Source organism: Callospermophilus lateralis, chromosome 17 (genome assembly GCF_048772815.1).
Source record: "Callospermophilus lateralis isolate mCalLat2 chromosome 17, mCalLat2.hap1, whole genome shotgun sequence".
Taxonomy (NCBI): domain Eukaryota; kingdom Metazoa; phylum Chordata; class Mammalia; order Rodentia; family Sciuridae; genus Callospermophilus; species Callospermophilus lateralis.
The window spans coordinates 13341643-13364728 of NC_135321.1; the positions used below are offsets into that span (position 1 = coordinate 13341643).

General features: G+C 43.5%; 1 protein-coding gene across 1 annotated transcript in view; it reads right to left on the reverse strand.

Moving 5' to 3' along the window:
• Tnfrsf11a (TNF receptor superfamily member 11a) overlaps positions 1–23086 on the reverse strand; it is a 48345-nt gene that overhangs the window by 13588 nt on the left and 11671 nt on the right. The window contains exons 2-8 of the mRNA XM_076837332.2: positions 15867–15948; positions 14539–14664; positions 10862–11005; positions 7291–7384; positions 5498–5592; positions 4025–4138; positions 357–409 (exon numbers count right to left, since the gene is read on the reverse strand). Of these exons, the coding sequence (XP_076693447.1) occupies positions 357–409; positions 4025–4138; positions 5498–5592; positions 7291–7384; positions 10862–11005; positions 14539–14664; positions 15867–15948 (708 nt within the window). The remainder of the gene's footprint in view (positions 1–356; positions 410–4024; positions 4139–5497; positions 5593–7290; positions 7385–10861; positions 11006–14538; positions 14665–15866; positions 15949–23086) is intronic.

Sequence of the window (23086 nt, forward strand, 5' to 3'; positions counted from 1 at the left end):
GGCACATGCCTATAATCCCAGCGATTGGGGAGGCTGAGGCAGGAGGATCACAAGATCCAGGCCAGCCTCAAAATAAAATGCAAAAGGGCTAGGGATGCAGCTCAGTGGCAGATGTCTCTGGGTTCAGTCCACAGTACAAAAAAAAAAAAAAAGCAGAATAAAACATAAAGAAAAAGAGGCATTTAGAACGAAGAATGATGGGTTATGCAGTAGGGATCAGTGGTGGGATTTGAGGTTTGCACATCATGTATGCAGTTACTAAATAAGCAATGGGGCTCAATGTTTGATGAGTTAGAGTTGAAGCAGTCTAACTGTTCCAAGGACCTAAGGAAGACCCCAAAGAATTTTAACTTTACCTTATTTCCACCTATGTGACGGCAAGCATCATTGATCCAGTGCCACAAATTAGCTAGAAAAACAAAGCAAGGATAAGGATTTCATATTATAATTTCCTATTTCTTTATCTTAAAAACAAAAATTTTTTGATAACTTTGATGTTATAGGACAAATGTAGGTCTCAAAAAGTTTCTAGAGGGGCTGGGGTTGTGGCTCAGGAATAGAGCCCTCCCCTAGCACGCGTGAGGCCCTGGGTTCGATCCTTAGCACCACATAAAAATAAATAAATAAAATGAAAGTATTGTGTCTAACTACAACTAAAAAATATTTACCAAAAAAAAAAAAAAAGTTTCTAGAGTGAAGCAAATTAACTTATCCATCATATCACAGTGACCCATTTTGGGGGGTGTGTGTAACAGGAGCTGATATGGACTCATTTCACAAAAATCCTAAATACAATATTGTTCTCTGGACTTGTTCACCCTACATATCTGCTATTTTGTATCCTTGATGTACAACTCCCCATTTCCTGTAGATGGAACTTTCGGTTCTTTTCTTTTATGAGTCCACATGTAAGTGAGGTCAGCAATACTTTTCTGTTTGCGTGGCTCACTATTAAAGATCACAAGTCAGTTCAATATTATCTTTACACATCCTTCACTGCAAGTGTTTCAGTGACCATTCCTGGGTGTAAAAGCACTTAAAAAATAAATCATCTGGGGCTGGGGGCACATAGGCTAGGGGTAGAGGGCTTGCCTGGAGCATACAGGCTCTGGGTTCCATCCTTAGCACCATATATATAAGAAAATAAATAAATAAACAATTAAGTAAATATATAAATGAATGAACTGCTCTAAAGGCTACAAAGGCATCTTACTCCTATTAAAAACAGAGCTTCCTGTCTTGTGTAAAGCAAACCATGAACCACTAGTGTTCTGCTAAATACCTGTGGGCACACCTGGCGCTCCCAGAGCTGCTGTGATGTCTACAGGTGTTCTCATTCCTTTAACACATTTTCTTTGACTTTGAGGCATGGTAAGGTAAAAAGAAGATGTCCAGGAGCTCAAATATATGTACAATAAAAGGGAGGTGCCTGCTAGAGAGCTAAGCATCAGACGCACTGAGTTCTGATGGGTCCCCCTTTTCTACTATGCCTTCTTGCTTCTCAGAATATGTTCTGTGGCATATGGAAAGGACACTGCCATTAACTTTTATAAAATAGAAGTGATAAAGTCTAAAAAGTCAGATCCATGAATTTTTTTTAAAAAAAACTATGAATTCATATTATACAAAGATAAAATTTTATCCCACCTCAATGAATATTCCATTTTAGATTAGCAATTAAAATTGAAGCGGAGTCATCAGTTCTTTGGTGGAAGATAACTGCAGTTCATAAAGATGCTAATCATCTCATACCTACTGAGCCCTGAAACGTGCCCGCATGGTGCTAAGCAGAGCATACACGTTATCTCGTCTATGCTGTAGACTATTATGTGACCTTACACAGTTTATCTAACCTCTCTGGGCCTCAGTTTCCTCAGCAGTACAGGAGGAAACAGTAGTGCCTGCCTCGTGTAGTGCTTTGTGAAGATTCCCTGAGCACGTGTAAAAATGCATGAAACCATGTGGCGCACAGTCAATAGCCAACACATGTCAGTTATCACTCTCATCACCACCATTAGTCTTCTTTCTTTCCTATAATTTTGAAATTCAATCAAAATAAAATTACCCCTCAATAAAAGGACAGTCGCAGCTCTTTCCTTGCAGGATTCAGTTTTAGACAAGCACAAAGGGTACTAAAAATAATACTTGTGCACAGATCCACCATGATCGTCTCTCCCCTGGAAAATGGACAGCAACAGCTTTCCAAGATGGTGCACCTGCATCCACTCTTACTGCACCCCCAAATTTGTTTTCTACACTAAAGCAAGAGTGTTGTCCTTGATGTCCTTGGCTAAGAATAAGGAGAGAACTTCTTAGCGGGTCTGAAGGGCTGTGGCATCTGGCTCATCTTGCTCCGGGTCCCCAACTTTCTGCTCCAGCTTCATGACTCTTCCACCCCCCTCTCACCATGCTCCCCTTCCCACAGACCTCTCAGTGGGTGTGCTTGGGCTCCTCCTTGACTCCCTTCAGGCTAGTAGATTCCAGCTGGTCTTTCTGGTCTTAGCTCACCTGTTTCCTCCTCTGAGGAAACTGGACAGACCCTCCGCCACCTCTACCTGGAGCTCCACTCCTACCATTTCGGTCTCAGTTTCACTCTGAGAGCCCAACATGTACCTTGCCTCTGCCAGGAGTGCACTGGTCTGGGGTGCTCCACACTGAGGCCCAGCGCCAGTCCAGTCCTTGGTGGCCAATAAACATGTGGAATGAATGGATGAGGACAAAGCTAAGAATCATAATTCCCCAAGTCACTGATAGGTCTATTGTTTTCTCAATAAGATAGGGTGGGAAATGTTATTAAAAGTAACAACAAAAAACAAAATATCAGGAAGTCTGTCCTCTTGCCTCAACACGACTGTTCAAGTGGTCCTCATCATCTGAACAATGGGGCCTCACCATCCAAACCCCCAGCTATGACGTCAAGGAAGTAAAATTGCATCACTTCCCAGGCCACCCTGGGCAGCATTTCTGCTATTTCATCTAAGACACAGTGTGGACTCTACCATTTCCTTCATCTCTCCTCCATCACTTCATTGCTAAAACCTTAATACCATGAACCGTTGGTTTCCCTGGACTCTGGCCTTTCCTCTCCTCACTTTTTGACAATAACCTTTAATTCCCACAGTAATGAATGGCCTCTTTAAAAGGGTGGGCCCCACTCAAACACTGCTTTCTGCTTAACAGTGGCATCTTCAATTCCCATCTGGTTTTTTAATTAATATTTTGACTGCCGGTGTTATATTAGGCAATGCAAATAGTAATAAAAATAGCAAGACATACAGGGATCCACGAAGTTCACGGAGAGCAGAAGTGGACGAGGTAAATAGGTGAGCACCAGGAGTGGAAAGGAAGGGGGAAAGTCAGGTGCTCCAGAAGAGAATGATCTGAGCAGTGAAGTACTAAGAAGCATCTTTAGCAAACCTAGGGGAGCCGTGAGTCCTTGAATAAAAATGATTCTTTTAGTTTTGTCGAATAAAAGCCAAATACGATGTGATGTTTAAAGATACCATCCAAATTAACACTTGATTTTCCATTCTAAGAAGGAGCACGTCATTTTGACTAAATGTAAGGTAAGTCATTTTCATAATTTTAGATTCACATTTCAAGATAACACCCTAATCAAAACCTCACCTGCCATTTATCTGCACATTCTGTTTCACATGGGTCCATGGAAAATGGATACATTCCAGGATAAAAGCAAGCAACCCCCTGCATGTGTGCTGCTGCATGATCTACAGCTTAAACACAAGCTCACAAGTCATCAGTTTCCTGATGGGATTTTCTTGTTAGCGTTTATACAAATAGGCACAATGTTGGCTTCTTGTTTTGCTTTTATTTTATTTTGCTAGAGAACAATGATTATGATACAAAGGGTGTTTTGTCTTTAAGTACAGTCATCTCAAGGCACTTATTTAAGCAGGTCCCATAGACAGTCAGTGGACAATGTACTCCTATTCCAAAGCATTTGCCTAGAACTGTATCTATTTCCTTGAAGACTATGTCTCAAGCACCAGCATAGACACAATACCTGTTAGCGCTTTCCCTTTTTTCCTATGGTAAATGCCAAAGACGACGATGGCAATTAAGGCCACAGATATGAAGAGAAGCAGAATAATTAAACTGGGCAAGTAAATCCGTGGTTCTGCATTGGAAGAAAGTGAGAAATATGGCATTAAAGATTATGTAATTTTATTACATTTAAAAACAAAACCTTATAAATCTAATCCCAGGATCAAAGATGTGGGTGTAGGATATCAGAAGTAGGAAGCTCCCCACCCCGAACTGCATTTGCCAGGGAGCACTCACAGTCTGAAGGGTTGACTCCCCACCTCGCCCACCCTGCTGGTCTGGCTTCACTGCACTGGAGGCTACCCCAGCGCATCATTATGTCTCCATGATTACGTTCTTAAGAACAACTCTAGTCACATGCACCCACGATCCTGCTTCATCTCTGCTTGCCTCCAGAACCCCTCACTGACCAGCTGGAAGACCTCATCACACTGCTGTCCAAATACCAACATGGCACCAGGGTTTTGCTGGCTATGAGAACACAACAGCCCCTCTAGGAAGCATTTCTGCTATTTCTCTATGATACAATGTGGATGCCTCCACTTCCTTCATTCCTCCCTCCTCCATCGCTTCATTGCTAGCACCTCTATATCCCACACCTTTGGTTTCCTGGACCATGATCTTTCCTTTCCTTCTCTCATTTCAGAATAACTTTTAGTTCCCTCCGTTATTTTTCATGCTATCTTCACAATGGTCTTTTAAAAAAACTCTCCTCTGAGTGTGTAACTCCATATCCAGATACTTTAGTGCCCTTCTGCTCCTGTTCCCTAGGATGTCAAATCTAGACCTCTGATTTTCTGGACCACAACCTGTTAGCTGTATTGTCCTGTAGCTGGCATTCTCTTGATTTAGTAGAAAGGTCTTCTTGCCACTTCTGCTGTCTCTTCCAGTGTGCAGACTCACTGGCACACTGACCCACTCACCCAGAGTAACTGGCATCTTTCTGTCCGTCTTTAAAATTGTATAAGATTTATTGGTTCCACAAATAATGTTCCACAAATAATGACTGCTGGATTCTCAGAAATTGCTTCGTCTGGTTGATGACCAGTTTCCCCATGGATACTCTCACTGTGACCACCACCACCCTTCCATGTCTGGGCATTTTCATTTATGTTTGCAGCTCTTTCTTTTCTTTTCTTTGTACACTAATATATTATCAGTTATTCCATTGTAAAAAAAAATGATCAAGTAGCCTAGTAGGCACAAAGTCCTGGGTTCAGTCTCAGCACTGCAATCCATCAATCAATCAAATAAAAATCAACATATCTGGAATTGAAATACTGATACAAATGAAATATTGAGCTGACCGTGGTCAGGATGAAATGAAAAGGGACAGCTGAACCCCTGCACTTGCAGCCTGGGATTCTGGAGAGAGCGAGACAGCTGACCATGCTGGGCACGTCTACCCTCCCACAGACTCTGTCAAGCATACCCTTCGGTGGTTTTCTAGACGGCAGGGAAGAACTGCAAACCACGTCTGATTTCTCTGTTCCGGGATATTCCTCTATCTTTCCAAGGATGGTACAGCTGCGGAAAGAAAAGCAGTTAAGTGCTTTGGTTTAATATTCTTGTTTAAAACACCAAACAATCTACTGCAGTAGATTGCCAGTTCCTTCAGGAGGGGACTCGCATCTTCCTGCAATTCCAAATCCCAGGACCTTCCTCAAGGAAGTGGAATATCACAGAGGAGGACAAATTTCTGAGGACTCCTGAGGACATGGTCAGCAAGGGCATAGATGGGGCTCCGATAAAGTACAACCAAATGCTTCAATTCCTGTGGCTCAGTGATAAACGTTAGACAAATACTCTTTTGAAGTTGAAAAACACTTTTCAACATAAAACTTGGATAAATGGATCAGAAAATTAACATTTAATCAGAATATATGAGAAAGTGAAAGAATCACTACATTGATTATTAGTATTCAACAACAAGTATGCAATGACCCAGGACCCAGAAATTCCACTACAGACAGACTCACAAAAGGGTGCCACTAAATATACAGATTGAGCATTCCTAACGTCTGAACTGCTTGAAAATCTAAAATTTTTTGAGCACTGATATGACACCACAAAGAGAAAATCCCAAACCACTAAATTTAGGTTTACTCACAAAAATAATTGAAAATATTGCAAAATATTACCTCCGGACTATATGTATAAGGTATATGTCAAACATAAATGAAGTTTGTGTTTAGACTTGGATCCTCTCCCCAAGACAAACTCATTATGTAGATATATATAGCTGAAATCAGAAATAATTCTGGCTCCAAGCATATTGGATAGGAGGTTCTTAAACTATTTATGGGATTATTCATTACAAAATTAGTTAGTACTGTAAGAGACTAAGAACAGTGCAAATCCCTCTCAGTTCCTACTGAAATTCTCTATTTATTAAACAAATTATGGTACATTTCTACGATGAAACACTATTCAGAGCTGGGCATGGTGGTGCACTCCTGTAAATCCAGTGTCTAAGGAGGCTGAGGTAGGAGGATCATGAGTTCAAAGCTAGCCTCAGCAACTTAGCAAGGCCCTGAGCAATTTGGTGAGGCCCTGTGTCAAAACAAAATATAAAAAGGGCTGGGGATGTGGCTCAGTGGTTAAGCACCCCCGGATTCAATATTTAATTCCTGGTACCCCCCAAAAAAGAGCAAGAAAGAAACACTATTTAGCTATAAACACACACACACACACACACACACACACACACACACACAAACTGTGAATAAATATAGAAAGTGCTTAAAAAAATAAGTGAAAAAACTCAAGGTGAAACATTTATATAGCTAGAAAGTTTCTATACGTATACACACAACACATACCCACAGGTTTCTGGATGAATAAACCATGATGACATTGGGAAGTTTGGAAAAGCAGTGGTGGTAAGTGAATAATAATAAATGTCACAAATTGGGCTGGAGGTGCGGCTCAGTTGAATGCCTGCAGAGCATGCTGGAGGCCCTGGGTTCAACCCTCAGCACCACACACACAAACACAAGTTATAAAATTATAAATCATTTTCAACCAAACAAGGTTAGAAAAAGGAAAAAAGAAACTGCAACCATAAGTTACTATTGAATCTAAAAAGGGGCATGAAGTGCCCATACACACCCGGATGAAGAATTGGCTTGACTGGTTTGTTTTTCCCACATTGAATTGACAAGACAGTGGAGGTTGGATTGTTTAAAACTTAAAAATTCCTTTGGTCCCTTTGTGGTCACTTACTTGGTCCAGGGTTTGCATTTGTCCGTGGAAGAAAAGGCATCTGAGAAGTAGCCTACGGGGCAAGGCTTGCACACCGTGTCCATGTTGAGCTGCACTGTCACAAAAACCAACAGAAACAAGCAAGGACACTTAGAGATCAGTCAGATGTTCCAGAAGAGCCGCTGCCCCCTGCTCCCTTCTCCCCTCGGGGCCTTGCCACGGGTGTCTAATGGCTCTAACTCCCCCTCCCCCCAAGCCCCTTTCTTGGGCCTAGGAAGCAGTTCTGATACCAGGGGTGAGCTGCAGAATTGTGTTCAGAAAGGCAGGGGTCAGTACTGCCACTCTCTGAAGTCCAGGTCCAGGCGACTCTGGTCCTGAGCCTCTACTGCTCAGAAGACCATCCTGAGCACCCCGTGCTGTTTCCTGGCCTGGGAGCCTGTGTCTCCTGTTTTTGCCCTCTGGCTCTGTTTTAGGCAGGCACCTCTGCTATCCCCTTTCTGCCTTGACAGATGGCTAACCCAGCCTTCTTCTGCAGGGGATGTCAATTCTATTACTGCTTTTAAGGGAAATTTATTGTTCTGATTCCTTCTTGTAAGCTTAATCTCACATGTTCAAATATTACTGAAGTGTCAAAAAAGGTTTCTAAAACAAAACAAAACCCTGTGGGTCTCTCTTTTAAAACAAAAGTTTTTGGTGTCCAACTTTTGCTGCAAAGGGCTGCACAGTGGAGCCCTTGTGGTCTCTGCTGCAACTACTCATAGCACAAAAGCAATCATAGACAAGATGTAAAACAAATGGATATTGCTAATTTCCAATAAAACTTTATTTATAAGCACAAATGGTGGGAGGGATTTGGACCCCTCCTTAATCCACAGAGCTCAAAGCAGGGGTTGATCCTTGTTAGTAAACTTGACTTGACTCACTCCTAGTCCTCATAAACTGCATTATTAAAATGAGAAGTGCCTCAGATTTCCTCAATTACCTTTACTGCAATTGGCACATGACGAGACGACCCTTTGGTGGCTATTATAAATCATAATCGGGCAACTGGTGGTACCAAAACCACAAATTACTCTTGAAATTAGTAGCACTTCTGTGATTTATTTTCATGAACATAACATGAAAAATAAGGAATTAAACTTTCTTTGTCCAAAGTCAAATAGAAAGTACATTCTTAACTTCTGCAATTTGGCTCAGTAGGCAAAGCAACCTGTCCCTGGATTTGGCAATATAATTTGCCTTGATATTGATTCAATAAAGGCCAGTTAACATCTAGTAGGTCACATTAATTCAAATGTGAATTAATTCAAATTAAAAGATGAATACAATCTAGAAGATTCTGAGAATCCCTCAAAAACAAAGAGGGTTCCCAAGGCATTTCCAGGAATATAAAGTTTTGAGGGTATTGATTCCCACACACTGGACTTGGTAAGACTGACAGGCCAGAAGCATCCTGCAGACTGCTCTTTCCTTCTCCCTCTTACAATCATGCTTTTCCTACCTACAAAGGAAGGCATGCTTTGCATCTACCCCAAATCCTGCCTGGTGCCAAGCTTCAGACATGTTGGACAGAGCAAAAAAGTAAAAATACTGGTGATGGAAAATTTTCTGTAGCCCGTCCAGCGTCTGTCTTTCCCTATCTATTCAGAACAAAAGTATGGTCATACAAATGGAGAATTGGGGACCAGGTTGAGCCTGAATTTAAATGTGTGCAAGGTGGGGCAGAAAGGAAATTTTCATTCATCCACTTTGGTCCCTCTATTTTCTACTGTCAAATATACATTATTCCCAAAGGTGAAAGGCAGACAACGTGGACCAGGAACCTGCAGGTGGCAGCACCTGTTTCAGGCAGGTGACAAACTTGTGCAAAGGCTCTGGGCTTCTTCTGAGAATCAGAATTCAGAGGGAACTAACTGTGATAGGAAGGTATATTTTAATAACTTAAAAATTAGGCTTTTTCTAAGAGAAAGTATATGTGGGTTAGTCAATGTATTTGAAAATAAGGGCTGACTGTGCCAGCTGAACTCAGTGATAAGCCCTTTTTTATTTTTTATTTTGAGACAGGGTCTTGCTAATTTGCTTAGGGTCTTGTTAAATTGCTGAGGCTGGCGGCTTTGACATTTTGATCCTCCTACTTCAGCCTCTGGAGCCTCTGGGATTATGGGTGTGCACCCCTGCATCCAGCAAGCATTTTGGTTTTTAAAAAAGTGCCTCTGAGTTACAGATGAACAGTCATAAATAATCATCTGTTACATCTTGAAAAAACTACTTTGTTATGTTTCCTAGAAACAAGGAAAGCAAATGATTCTAAGAAATACTTTTATAAGTCTAAAGGATCTCTATTTCTTTTAACAAAAGTGAAGGACTCAATTGAGTTCTCAAATGATAGATCATTAAGGATAACTTAGGTCATGTCACTTTATGATAGTGGACACTCCTATAACATAACTCTTTCTTTCTAAAACAACAAAAAGTGGAAACAGAATTGATGTTCAATTCTGTTGCATTTTAGCAATAAGTAAATAATATTCAACTGTGAATATATAATTGGGAAAAAAGCCCACTTGTGAAGTTCAAAAGCTTTTGACTTCTTTTTAATATGCATATACTAAGAGTTTAACCCACCTGTGCTTTACCATTGAGCTACATCCCAGTCCTTTCCTTTTTTTTTTTTTTAATTTTTTTTTTATTTTGAGAAAATAAATTGCTAAATTGCTGAGGCTGACCTTGAACTTCAGATCCTATGGCCTCAGTCACTGGGATTACAGGTGTGTGCCACTGCTCCCAGCAAAAAGTTTTTACTTTTATGACTATAACATAGCAAAACATATTCATTTTTGACTAATTGTATAATAGTAAATGTGGTGACAATCAGTGTGGGGTGGAGGGAATGTTTTTAACACTGAGAAGTTTGTCCCAATAGTTTTTTTAATTGAGATTTTTAAATATGCACCAATTTTTTAATGTAAAGGAATATAATAGGGTGATTAGTGTAAGCCCTCCAAGCACAAGAATATACTAGGATAAAATTCTGTAGGGAAGGTGGCGTGGCTATCAAGGAAAGAAAGGAGCTTTCAAATTCCCAACAGTTAAGTAGACTAGGGCCTGTTTAATTGGATGATGGTGGGTATCAAATTGCTGTTTTGTTTACATTCCAAGGACTGTTTAAAAAAGCATTGTTGCAGTTGTAATTCCCTGAAAAGTCACTCTTGAAATTTGTAACAAAAATTGTAGATGTCAACCTCAAAACGTGCCCAGAGGAGCATGTTTGTTTTAAATTTCTTCTAAGGATGTGCACAATTAAAAAATGTTGGAGGATCCCTGCGCTATCCTGTTTGTCCCTATGTGGGACAACCCGGAGTGCCACAGTGGCTGCTCACATTCTCGCTGGGAACCCGAGCTGGGGATCCATTCCCAGGTCTTGCGTGCGCCTACAGCTCCTGGAAGATCAAAGCACCGCCCTCCCTTCCCGCTCCTCCGTTCCCCCCGGCTCCCTGGAGCCTTAGTGACAGGTGTCAGAGCTGCCTGGGGCTCCCTTTGCCCGGTGTAGCCGTGCCCTAGTGGCCGCGGTGCGCGCGTTCTGCAACCGTACAGGGGTGCTGGGCGCCGAAGCCCGGCGCGCACTCGGCGTTGCGGCGGCAGCACTCGCAGTCCTGGCTCCAGTGGTACCCGGCGGTGCAGGCGCAGCGCCGCGGGGCCGTGCGGTTGCCGGGGTCCACCGCCACCAGGGCCTTGCCTGCGGGAGACAAGAGACAGGTCAGCAGCCCCCAAGCGCCACCAGGGCCTTGCCTGTGGGAGACAAGAGACAGGTCAGCAGCCCCCTGAGCGCAGGAAGGCTCTGACGCCCGCCCCTGTCACCCAGCTGTCACCCAGCCCGAGCCACCCCAGCAGGCCGCCTGGCTGGCTTACAGTGATTCATCAGGACACGGTTTAAGGAAGTCCCCAGTTCCTCCTCGCACTTCCTGTGTGCCAGCAGGTCCCCCCCCTTTTCCTCTCCCTAATAACCACCAGTTTTGTGAGCTGTCTAAAAAGTCAGTTTTCATGTTAGTAGCAAGATTTAGGACTCCTAGCAAGATTGAGCACAGCGTCTTGATTTTTAGTGCACTCAAATATCATCAATATTGGTGGAATGAGACGGACATTCCTACCCTGTGTATGGGTGTGATTGCACCAAGGGTGACTCTAGGTCAGGTACAACCAGAGAAATGAAAAGTTGTGCTCCATTTGTATAAAAAAATTTTTTAAAAAATCATCAATATTATTAATAGCAAGGCTAGTCTGGACCCAAGAGAACAGGGTTCCTAGAGATTCAGGACTCATCCTGAGTTCCTAAAGGGGGTTAGGTAAGTGGAGAAAGTACAGAGGTAAGTGGGAAGCTAACACATTTTTCTCTTTTTTTTCACAACACAAAAAGTGCTTGTCTTTTTACTCCAAATCTCCTGGCCCCTTCCAGTTTTTCTGGAATACAGTCACATGGGAATTTATCTGTTATAAACTACACGCACACACCTAAACACACACACACCTACACACACACACACACACACACATACACACACACTATCTTCTTTATAGATTTGTACTTGTGAATACACCTATTTGCTAAAATGTATTTGTAACCCCCAAATCAATACTCAGCACTTCTGCAGTAATCTGTGGATGTGCGCAGAACCATGTAAATCTCTGAGTCACTCCACACACAGGTTCCCAGCAGAGGTCAGAGGAGGGTGCCCAGCCTTCTCATTGCAGCTCTCCCACTGGAAATGAGAGTCTCTCTGTTTTCAGTCTGCCACGTTTTATCCATTTTTGTGTGCTTTTTGTTGGTGATTTCCCTGTTTAACATGGCCCTAGGTAGTGCTGAAGTTCTGTCTAGTGTTCCTCAGTGCCAGAAGGCTGTGGCGGGCCTGACAGAGAAGACACATGTGTTGGATAACCGTATGGCATGCGTCGTGCTGTTGGCCATGAGTGCAATGCTAACGGTCAACAACACATCAAATAAACAGTGACACACATAAAGCCAGGTTGCACGTTGGTCAGTGGATGAAAGTGGGTTTCAGGGACCCAACCCTATACTTCCCCCAGGGGCAGTGTTTCAGGATTACCCATTCAGTGTTTATGGTGACTGTAGATCGTAACTGCTTTGACTAGAGACTCAATGTACCACGCACGTGCGCGTGGGCACACACCCACATACACCCACACACTAAAGAGATATAACATCATTTAAAACAGACCTGGAACCCCTGTATGACTCCACTCACTTGGATTCTTCAAATGGCCTTTGTACCTTATATTCCTGAATACATATAGGAATTCCCAGGGAAAAAGAGATGAACAATCCATTCCTTGTCTCAAGTTATACCAGCAAGTCGGGGACACTCTGTTTCCATTCTTTTTAGACTTAAGTGTGGTGAATCCAGAGAAGTTCTCATTGCCTTCTGTGCTCACTTGGTACTCACTTGGGTCCACTGTGCAGTACCAAGGCCAATATGCAGAAACATGTACATAATATATGGGAACATATATGGACACATACCACCTCTCTGGAAAATTCTAAGTACTCCCAGTCTTGTACTCAACTGTAAAAATGTAAATCTGTGGGGTGGTGAATAATTTTGAAATATATTAAAATATTTTCATGCACCCAGTTTTAGGTTTTAATCAATTTTGGCAGTAGACAGAATGAATCTGTATTTCCAGGAGACAGCAGTGAGTCAAAGTCATTACTAAGCAGTGGGAAATAAAAGACTTGATCAGATGCTTCTGCTCAGTGGAGTTTCCATGTTACCTTCTCCAACCCCAAGTGTGACAGCTGCCTCTAGCACACTAGAAAAATCATGGTTTTTAAAAGTACTGTTAATTTTTTTTCCCAATGGCAGGGGGAAACCTGTAAACAAGAATTAACCCAGTAGCAATGGATTCTTAGCAACTGCACTGAAGTCACTAAATAAAATGTTGCACTAAAAACAATCAGGAATCCTTGGAGAAATGACTGTTCACAGCTCTGGCAAGAAATGTCCAAGATAAACCTGGAATCAACAGAGCCCTTGACCATGCCTGGAGTTGTACCAGAAAACATAGGGCCACCTCAAAGAGGTGGGGTACTTTGAGCACCACCAAAATTAACAGTGACTGGAATGGGGTGAAACACCTCAAATATGTTTAAATTCACAAGTTCATAATACTAACACGAATCCCTGGAAGAAAGCTCAATGATGGAGTCATCGTTCTGAAAAGTGATAAGAAGTTACATGCACGTGTTCCACCTTTCCTAAATGTACTGGACTAACAAATAGTTGAGGAGGAAAATGGAGAAGGAAATGAATAAAGGAAGAAGGGAGGGCAGAATTAGAACACCACCTTTCTGCAGCTCCTGATGAAAAGGGATCTAGGCCCGGTTCCGCAGCAGCTGGCAATGTCACAAAAGGAGAGAGAAGCTGCTGTTTTGTGATCCCGATATCATATTATGAACATGAACTATACCATGTATGAAAGGGTTTTGCCAACAAAAGAAAAAGCAAATCAGAATCTGATCAACCTCTAGATCTAGCAGCCAATTTACAGGGAACATGGGGGACAGAAGAGGAGGTTAAATGGCATTGAGGGGGTATGAGCAGCCAAATCCAGACTGGAAGCTCCATGGGCAATAGAGAATCACAGATTCTTCACATGAAAACAGACTAGAAAAAAAGGAGACCTGAGAGACATAGTTTGATCCTGATTATTACAAATTATAACTTTTTTTAAAAAAAGGAGGCAAAAAAATTAAAGTTGCATGGTAAGGAGATCAAGCTCCAGAGCTAATCAAACATTTATGATGTAGGAAAAAGGTTTATGAGTCCAAAAACGGGTTTTGAGTCCTGCTTCTCATCTGTTAAGTTTGGAGAAGTCATTCAACCTGAGCCTCAGTTTCCCCATTTTTAAAATGAGACGGGCATGGCTACCTTCCAGGGTTCAAAGGGGTTAGGGAGAATCCAATGGTTCAACTGTGGGAATATCATGAATACATTTGGTCCCCTGTAAAATGTGTTCATGATTAAATGCAGCATAAACATATTCCTGAACATGAGGGTTCTCAATGAAGAGCTTTAACCTGGGCTTTGGAAATCTAAAACCCGGGGGTCCACGGTCATAACTTCTTCCTGTGCCCTTCAAAAGAAAAGCATTGGATATATCTTAAAAAGCTTATATAGAAGAGGAGACTTGAAGGACAGAGATGAACACTGGGTTTGCACACTTGCCACTGACACACCCATGTGACGAACCCACCTGTATCGCAAACCTTATGCAGCAAGCATTTATCTTCCTCATTCCAGGTATCCAAATATTCATCCGGGCCACAGGGCAGACACACACTGTCAGAGGTAGTAGTGCATTTGGAAGACATGTACTTTCCTTAAATTGGAAGGAGGAAAAATGCACCAATCAAAAACAACAATCACAGCCCAACACAAAACAACATCCCAAAACACGTCAACCAAAACCAAAACAAAAGAACACACTGGCCGGGGGTGTATGTAGCTCAAGGAAAGAGCATGTACCTAGCATGTGTGTGGCCCTCAACACCAAGTAAATCAATAAATAGAGCATCAATCTATTGGTGTAATCTAAATGATCATGATCCCAAGATGACCCCTGAGATAATGCTACACATGGGATGAGGCTACACTGCACCATGAGCCCTGTAGCTGGGGCTCTGCTCAAACACCCTGTCCCAAGTTTGCTATGCCTCCTTGGGTCCCCTCCTGGGTTTGCTGTGGTCATGGCAGTCCCTTACCCATGTAAAGGTAAGACTAGTCACATGTTGTACCCCATAACGCTGCCTATGAGTAGAACTAAAGCTTTAAATTGGGCTCTAAAAACTCGAAGGTTGCTGGAACCCACTTGGAATAAAGTGTATAAGCAAAAGGAACTTTGTTATCCCCTCCCTGCTCCCATCTTCAAACTCCCCTCTGGGTGGTCGACGTCTTGTGGGCTCATGGTTAACTCAGTTTGACCAACACCCATGCATGTGAGCCCACTCTTAAAAATCACTGGACTTGGGTATGCACATCCGGGGAATATTTGAAGCTGAAACACCCACAGGGTTTTGTTATAATGTGATGTGACTCCCCACCTCTCCCCAAAACAATGAAAGAGGGAGGGCCCAGTGGCCCGGGACTCCTTGGGAGTGTAGAAAGGCTTGGCTGCACTCTGACGGATCAGTTGGGAAGGTGGCAGCGAGTCCCTGTCTGCCCCTGGACAGGTAAATGGGAGAAGGTCTAACAAGGATTGGGTGATTCAGTACTGACCATTCCAGCACGGTCATTCCAAAACAAAATTTCTGTGAAAACAATTTAAAATTATTTTCTCATAAAGTGCTAAAATATGGTCTTGTCAACCTTTCTGTTTCAAGAAAAAGTGTTTTGGAAAATTGTGTTTCAGCATAAATTGAGTACCAGTTTTTGAAAGTTTTTTTTTTTTTTTTAAGGAGATTTTATCTATTGAAGAAAGTCTATCCAAGTACTTTTTTCATCTGGTGGAAAAACAAAACAAAACGGAAAACAGCAAAAGCATCCACTTTGGCAGATGCTGGAATGTACCGGAAGCTGGCATACCTGGTTCACATCTGTTGCAGCACCGCCCAAGATGCTCGTAATGCCTGTCACTGGTGCATGGAGGAGTGACCTGGAAGGTCACCTGAAAAGAAAAATTGACATTGGGTAGACATTACGCACAAGTTCTTTCTGGATAACACAAAAAGTGAATCGCCAAATGCACTTCTAAAAGAATCATAAGAAATACCACAAGCTACTTGTATTGTCACCTCCAAAAATGTCACTTCCCTAATCTAGCCTATGTGCCCCCCCAGGAAACTATAAAACCAATCTTTTAGCTTGAGACCTGTTTAAACATTTTAAAACATTTCACTGATGCTCACAGTGGTATGGTGCTTTACACAGCCACATACAAAACTGGCCCTAATTCTCTGAAGTCAGATGGTGGACAATATATTCAGTCAGTTCTGGTCATGAAACTACAAGAACATAATGAGGCCCCTTCATATGATTATTGCAGGGGATGTCAAATTTGGTCTTATAAGCTACTTATGAATTTTAAAAGATGTTTAATATGGCTGAGCTTTCAAATGTTATACAGGTAGAGAATTTTTTAAATGGACACAGCAAGGTGTTGTAAGAACTCCTCTGGTTATCCCAACCCTTGGCCACTTGCTGCCTCAAGTACTCTGGATAAGGTCAATGAGGCATTTTTGAGCCACTGTTTCTTTCTGGTCAAAAACAGTATGATTCTGATATAGTTACTGTTTGGATAGGAGGTATCCCCCCAAAGTTCATGTGTGACAATACAAGAATGTTCAGAGGTAAAATGATCGGATTATGAGAGTTAGAACCTGATCAGTAGATCAATCTACTGATGTGGATTAACTAGGAGGTAACTGCAGGTAGGTGGGGTGTGGTTGGAGGAGGTGGGTCACTGGGGGCAAGACTTTGGGGTTTATATTTTGTCCCTGGTTGGGAAGATCTCTCTATCTCTCTCTGTTTGCTTCCTGGTTGTCATGTCCTGAGCTGCTTTCTTCCGCCACTCTCTTCCGCCATGATGTTTTGCCTCACCTTTGGCCCAGAGCTATGGAACCCAAATACTTTGTGAACCAAAATACACTTTTCCTCTTCAAAGTGATTTAATCACAGCAATGGAAAAGCTAACTAAAACAAATGAAAATAATCATCTCTGAATCTGCCTGTCTCAGTAAAACAAAAGAAAGCCACAAACAAAAGGGCCAAGTCCCCTGTAGTCCCCAGGGAGTCTGGCAGGTCTTGGCAGGAAAGCTCCCTTCTCACCACCTTTCTTGGAATTGGTAGGTGGGGGTCACACAGGGGGCAAGGAAGACTCTGTAGACCAGGTGAACAGTCCAGACAGACAAAGCGAGGTCTGAAATGGGGTCGGAGACAACATGAGACCATCATTCTGTCCATAGCCCAATGTCAGCAGAGGGTGCGGGGAGAGGAGAGTTAAGGCTCAGAGCTCCGTCAGGATCAAGGAGGGCACCATCTGCATATTGGGAAGGTTGGAGGGAAAGTACAGAAACGATATGGCTTGGATGAAGCCATGAATCTTCAAAATACCTCAATGATGGGAGGAAGGTTTTTATAAAGAGAGCATCAACCCACGGCTGGGGTTATGGCTCAGTGGTAGAGCGCTCGCCTAGCATGATGAGGCACGGGGTTCGATCCTCAGCACCACATAAAAACAAAATAATGTGTCTGCCTAAAACTAAAGATACATACATAAATAAATGTTTTTAAAAAAAAAGAAAAGAAAAGAAAGCATCAACCCAGGAAACCCAAGGCCAGTTGAGTTGTTTCGGGGAGGGACCTGTTTACTTCCCCTGGCCTGGCAAGTGGGGGCAGGAACACAATGACTTTGAGGTCCATAAGGTCCCCACAGGTGACTGGGACCAGGTGTGCTGGGAGGGTACTAAATTGGCTTGCTTCCTGGGCCCAGCTATTACACCTCATGGAAACCAGATAATGTACACTGAAGGCTCCCCAAGCATTCGCCAGGTGACAGACAGCCCAGTGGGAACTGGGAAGAATGACCAAAGTGGTCATCACCCCTCTCCCTCCTGCTCTTTCTTTTACAGGAAGCCATTCCCCGTAGGAGCTGCGTCCTTCTCCAGCCTTGCATGGCGATGGACACTCGCAGGGGAGAGACAAGCAGAGGCAAATGGTAAAACTGAATGTGGCTGATGAGGACTGTGTCTGACAAGCAGGATGAGCGCGTGGGCGGCAGGTTTCAGACAACAAAGGTTATCGATTGCTTCTGGCCCAGGAGAGATCTACAGCGGGGTCTGTGTGATGTGCACGTACTCTGTCTCTGTGACACACACACTAAGGTGCTTTTTAGGGGAATTCGGGGAAAGGGCTGGAATGGCCACTTAGGAGCAGTGTCAGAGGCCACTGGCTCTGTCCTGGGCTCCAGGCCTGGTGCCTGTTGAACGTCATTTGACTGAACACATGGACACTTCTCCTCCACCTTCGGGATCGTGGCTGTGATTCATGCACCCATCCAGTGCCAGACCCAGGAGCCACAGAAGTGAGGATTCACTACTTTCTAGATGGACCAGCTGTCCCAAGGCTCAAACAGACTTTAGACAGCTTAATGCCTTCAAACCCACTTCTCCCTCCCAAGCTTCTTACCATGACTTTACATCCAGACATGTCTCTCCCCACCAAAGAACAGCAACAACAATAAAAACTGAGATATAATTCACATACCACAAATTTAGTAAAGTGCCATTAAGTGTCTTTAGTACATTCACATGATTGTACAACCAGAACATTTTCACCATCCCAAAGCCAGCATGTTGACCTGACAGAGCTATAGGGTTACAGATCTTTTAAGGAACAGCAGAAATTTTGCATTGGGAAAATTTGGGATGGTGAAGCAGAAAATTATGGTGTTAATCTCTTTTAAGCAATGGCTTCACCAGAAACCTACTCTGCTCTCTGGTTACACGATGCGCTTTGAAGCACACCTTCCAACCTTCACACCAGTCACACACACACAACTTAAAAGGCAACATTTGTACATCCATATATTTAAGGAAATGTGGTTTGGGGATAAATTTTTAAGAATTTAAAAAAATCTGGAGAACTCTCAACGATGCCACGCATCCTCCTGTGCCTTTACTGTCCCTTCTCCTCTCCCTTCCTGGCTCTCTGCCTGCCACTTTCCTTCCCTGCACTCTAGTGACCTGTTCTAGAAGGACCCCTTCTTAGGGGACTTCAGGCTCCCAAGCCCCGTGCAGCGTCTGCAGCCTGTCGTGGGCTAGCCTCAGTCAGATCCCTGGCTCGGGTCCCAGAAATAGGCTCTCTATTGCTCTCTGCACGACAGATTCTGTGTTGGTGACAACTAGGAAACTGGTTCTCACCCTCCAACGGGTCTCTGTGGGTCCAGGGCACTGAGGGACCTGTGCCTGGATGCTGCAGGTCAGATTGGCTCTCTCCTTGCTCCCAAGTCCCAGATGGTCTCCTGAGTCCCACCTGCTTGGGCTTGGTTTCCTGTTATTCTGCATGGGATCTCCTTAAGCTGGTCTCCCCCTGTCCAGATGGCCTCTCAGACACACCCTCTGGATGTCATCTTTTTGTGTGAATGAACAGATGTTCTTCAGCCACATGGGTGGGTCCCTGCCCCACACAGCCAGACTCCTCCTCTGGCCTACAGGATTCTAGTTTCCAGGTCCACCCGCTCACCCTTGGCTGTCCTGCCCACTAGCTAGTGCTGAGAGCCCCCAGGCTCCCAAGACCTTCAAGCAGCCCTGCCCTGCCCTGCCCTCCAGCTGCCCAGAATTAGGACCTGCTTCACCTTCTAAGACCAAGTTCCCTCTGGTTGCCAGGTGATGGCTATTATCACAGTAAAGTGATAAACCTAACAAAAGCCTGTTCCTGCCAATGCTTCTGAAGGGCCTCAGCAGGGGCGGGAAGGCTGCAGGTGTTCAGCTCCTGGGGTGAGGGTGTCAGCCACCTGCAGTGGCCTCTTTCTCCAAGATGTAGAACAGAAGGCCCTGGATCGCCAAGATGAGATGTACAAATCTGTGATTATCTAGAATTTTTTCTGGCTCTTCTCTACGATGGACTTGTTTCCTTCTGAGACAGTCAAAGCTTCTGAACCATAGCTGTCTTCATGAAGCAAATAAAGTAGAACCAACTCTTCTCTTGGGAATTTAGTCACATGATACAAAATTCGGAAAGTATCACAGCCTACTTAGGGACACCTCCCTCTACCTTTGTCCGAGATATGTTCCTAATGTGACTTGCCTCTCTCCCCCACCTTGCATGTCTTTCTGCAACTGTGAAGAGAACTGATCTGGGACCCACCTGGGAGACCATTCTTTATATTACTGACTCAGAGGCCGGCAGGGACCAAGTCTCCTTCCAGGACTTGTGTTTGGAGGAAATATAAGTTGACTCATGGAAATCAGAAGTCTTATACAAAGTATCCCTGTACTGACAGAGCCTTACTATAGTTTTTAATCAATAAACTACAAAAATTCAATCAGGGCTGGGGTTGTAGCTCAGTGGTAGAGTGCTTGCCTAGCATGTGTGAGGCACTGGGTTCAATTCTCAGCACTGCATATAAATAAGTAAAATAAAGGTTCATTGACAACTAAAAAAAAAAAAATTAAAAATAAATTCAATTTGACTCACAGAATTTACACCAACTAACCTTTGTTCTCTAATAGACCACTCCTGAATCAAAGAGTAATATTAGTCTGTTCAAACATCTTCCACACATTCAAATCCCCCCTACAGATTTCTACAAAGTTGGATAATGATGCAGTTGATTTATTTGATCTTTTTCGCCTCCCTTTCAAGTGTCTTTTTTGTGTGTCTTGGGGACATCTGTTTCAGGGCATACAGGCTGGGGTTTATCTCAGTGGCTGACAGAATCTTCTAGATAAGCATGTCCACAGTCTGTGTGAGGCTTTAGGAGGGATGGGAGATGACCAATTGTAAATTTAAATTCTCCTTATAAGCTCTGTGGATTTATTTCACTACACAAAGCCGTGTTGGAGCTCGTTCTGAAAAACCGTACGCTGTGGGAAACACGTGATTTCTGCCAGTGGAGCCACAGGGACCATGGCTCTGTACTTAGGGTCCTATAGAGCAGGTTGACTTCAACAGCTATTTTTCATGCTGCTAATGAGCCTGGCTGTAGGGAAAGCCATTATGGACACGAAGATTACTTTCTTGCTCCACTGAAAATTCCTGCTGACACAGAACAAAGCAGAGAGACTTGGCCTCTTCTGTCAAATCAAGAGGGAAAGAACCTCACCCAGAAGGACAAGTGAGGGATTTTCCACCGATTTTATAAAACATCACTCATGACTATATTTGAGAATTTGGCTATAATTTCAGAAAGGATGGTATCAAATTTCTGAATGTTACAGTAGAGTTGAACTCTGTGGTTTTGTTAAGAGAGACTATTAAATGTGAAAATAGCACTTTACTTGATAGTCCTGCCACCCTTGAAAAATAAAAAAACCCTTCAAGAAAATCAAAGAAAATCACTACTGAAGCTGACCCCAGCCAGGAGAGAATACAAAAAAAATTACTAGTGACCTGGGTCCCCAGAACACCAAGGCAGCTTCCTTTCCATGAGAGTCTCACGCTAAGAAGTCAATGCTCTCGGAGGCCTTAGAAGTAAACAAACAGCCAACCAACAAAGGGTAGCATCAAAGACCCAAGTGACCTGCAACCCATGCCCTGTTTTTTCTCCACTCCTTTGAATGTTGTTTTTCTCAGTCTGTTGAGAAGACAGGTCGGAGAGAAGGTCTAAGTTTCTCCCCTCACAAATGTGGCAATCAGGGAGTCACAGAGTCACCCTTTCCATTGGGAGTTCCGGGAGAGCTTTTCAGCTTTCCTGCAGAAGTTTCCTGATGCCCTCCTGAAGCTTTGGGGCAGGGGTATTTGTTTTGTGGTGCTGGGGATGGAACCCAGGGCCTTGCGCGTGCTAGGGAGCGCTCCCCCACTGAGCAGCTCTAGTCGCCTGTTCTTGAGCATATGCAGAGTCATGTCTGTGAAGGGAAAGAATGTATCCAACACCATGCTTCTTGGTTCTATAACAGAGAGTAGAAATGATACAGAGATCATTCGTGGCTCAGAAGTTCGGGCAGTTTTCTTTTCTTTTTTCTTTTGGTACCAGGGATTGAACCTAAGGGCACTTAACTATTGGACCACCTCCCCAGACAGGGTCTCACTAGGTTGCTTCTAGCCTTGCTAGAACCTGTGATCCTCCTGCCTCAGCCTCCTAAGTTACTGTGATTACAAGTATGCACCACAGCACCCAACTAGATAGGATTGTTTTCTCCAGGAAAAAAAAAAAAAAAGCATAATTAAATATTTTTTTTTAACTAAAGTCAAGTTGGATCAGACACAATATAGGAATTGTAGTGAACAAGGACGGCGCCCAAAAGAGCTCAGTTGGAGGAGAGGACATGATACAGGTGACCTGCCAGGACAGAATGAAGCCTGGCCAGATAGCTGTACAGGCCAGACAGGGTGGGCTTCAGTGCAGGGCGATTTTTCTACTTGGGTCTGTGATTGCAATTGGGCTTCCAGTTTGCTCTGGACAAAAGAAGGCTTGGCATTTCTGTAACAAAACTGTCTACACTTCTACTCTTTGAGGATGAAAAGGCGCAAGACAAAAAGCCAATTCTAAAGTTTAGTCCCCTCACTGTATAAGGGGCTGATAATTGTGCCCCATCCCCTTGCACTGAGACTCAGATGTGATAATTGATATAAACGACTCTGCCTTGGCGTGTGACACTACTCCACCAATATTAAGGCTCTGCTTTGTCACTTTGAAGCTGAATACCTTCCTCGTGGGTTGCTGGGAGAAGTGAGGGATGCCCCCAGTGTGAGGTCTGCAGTCTGGGGGGAACTGGGGGGAGTAGTCACGTGTACACCTGAGCAGAATTAAGTAGAAATCACTTACAGTCAGTCACTCTCTGAGGGATACGGGAAGGAGAAAGAAGACTGTATCAGAGACTCAGAAAGATCCCAAAGGCTGGGTTTCCCTGAGCATACCATCTTTCTTTTACTTTTACTTTACTTTTTTTGCGGCCATGGCAAACCAAGGCTCAGGACCCAGCATTGCAGCATGGCTCGGGGGAAGTGCATGCATTAGGAAAGCGTTTTGGGTTTCAAATTTAAAAATGCTTTTTCATGGCATAAAAAACTTGAAGCATTGCTCAGAATCACTGACAAGTGATCCAAGTCACTTCCGTGGTTTTGTGTCTGGGGTTCGGCCGGTT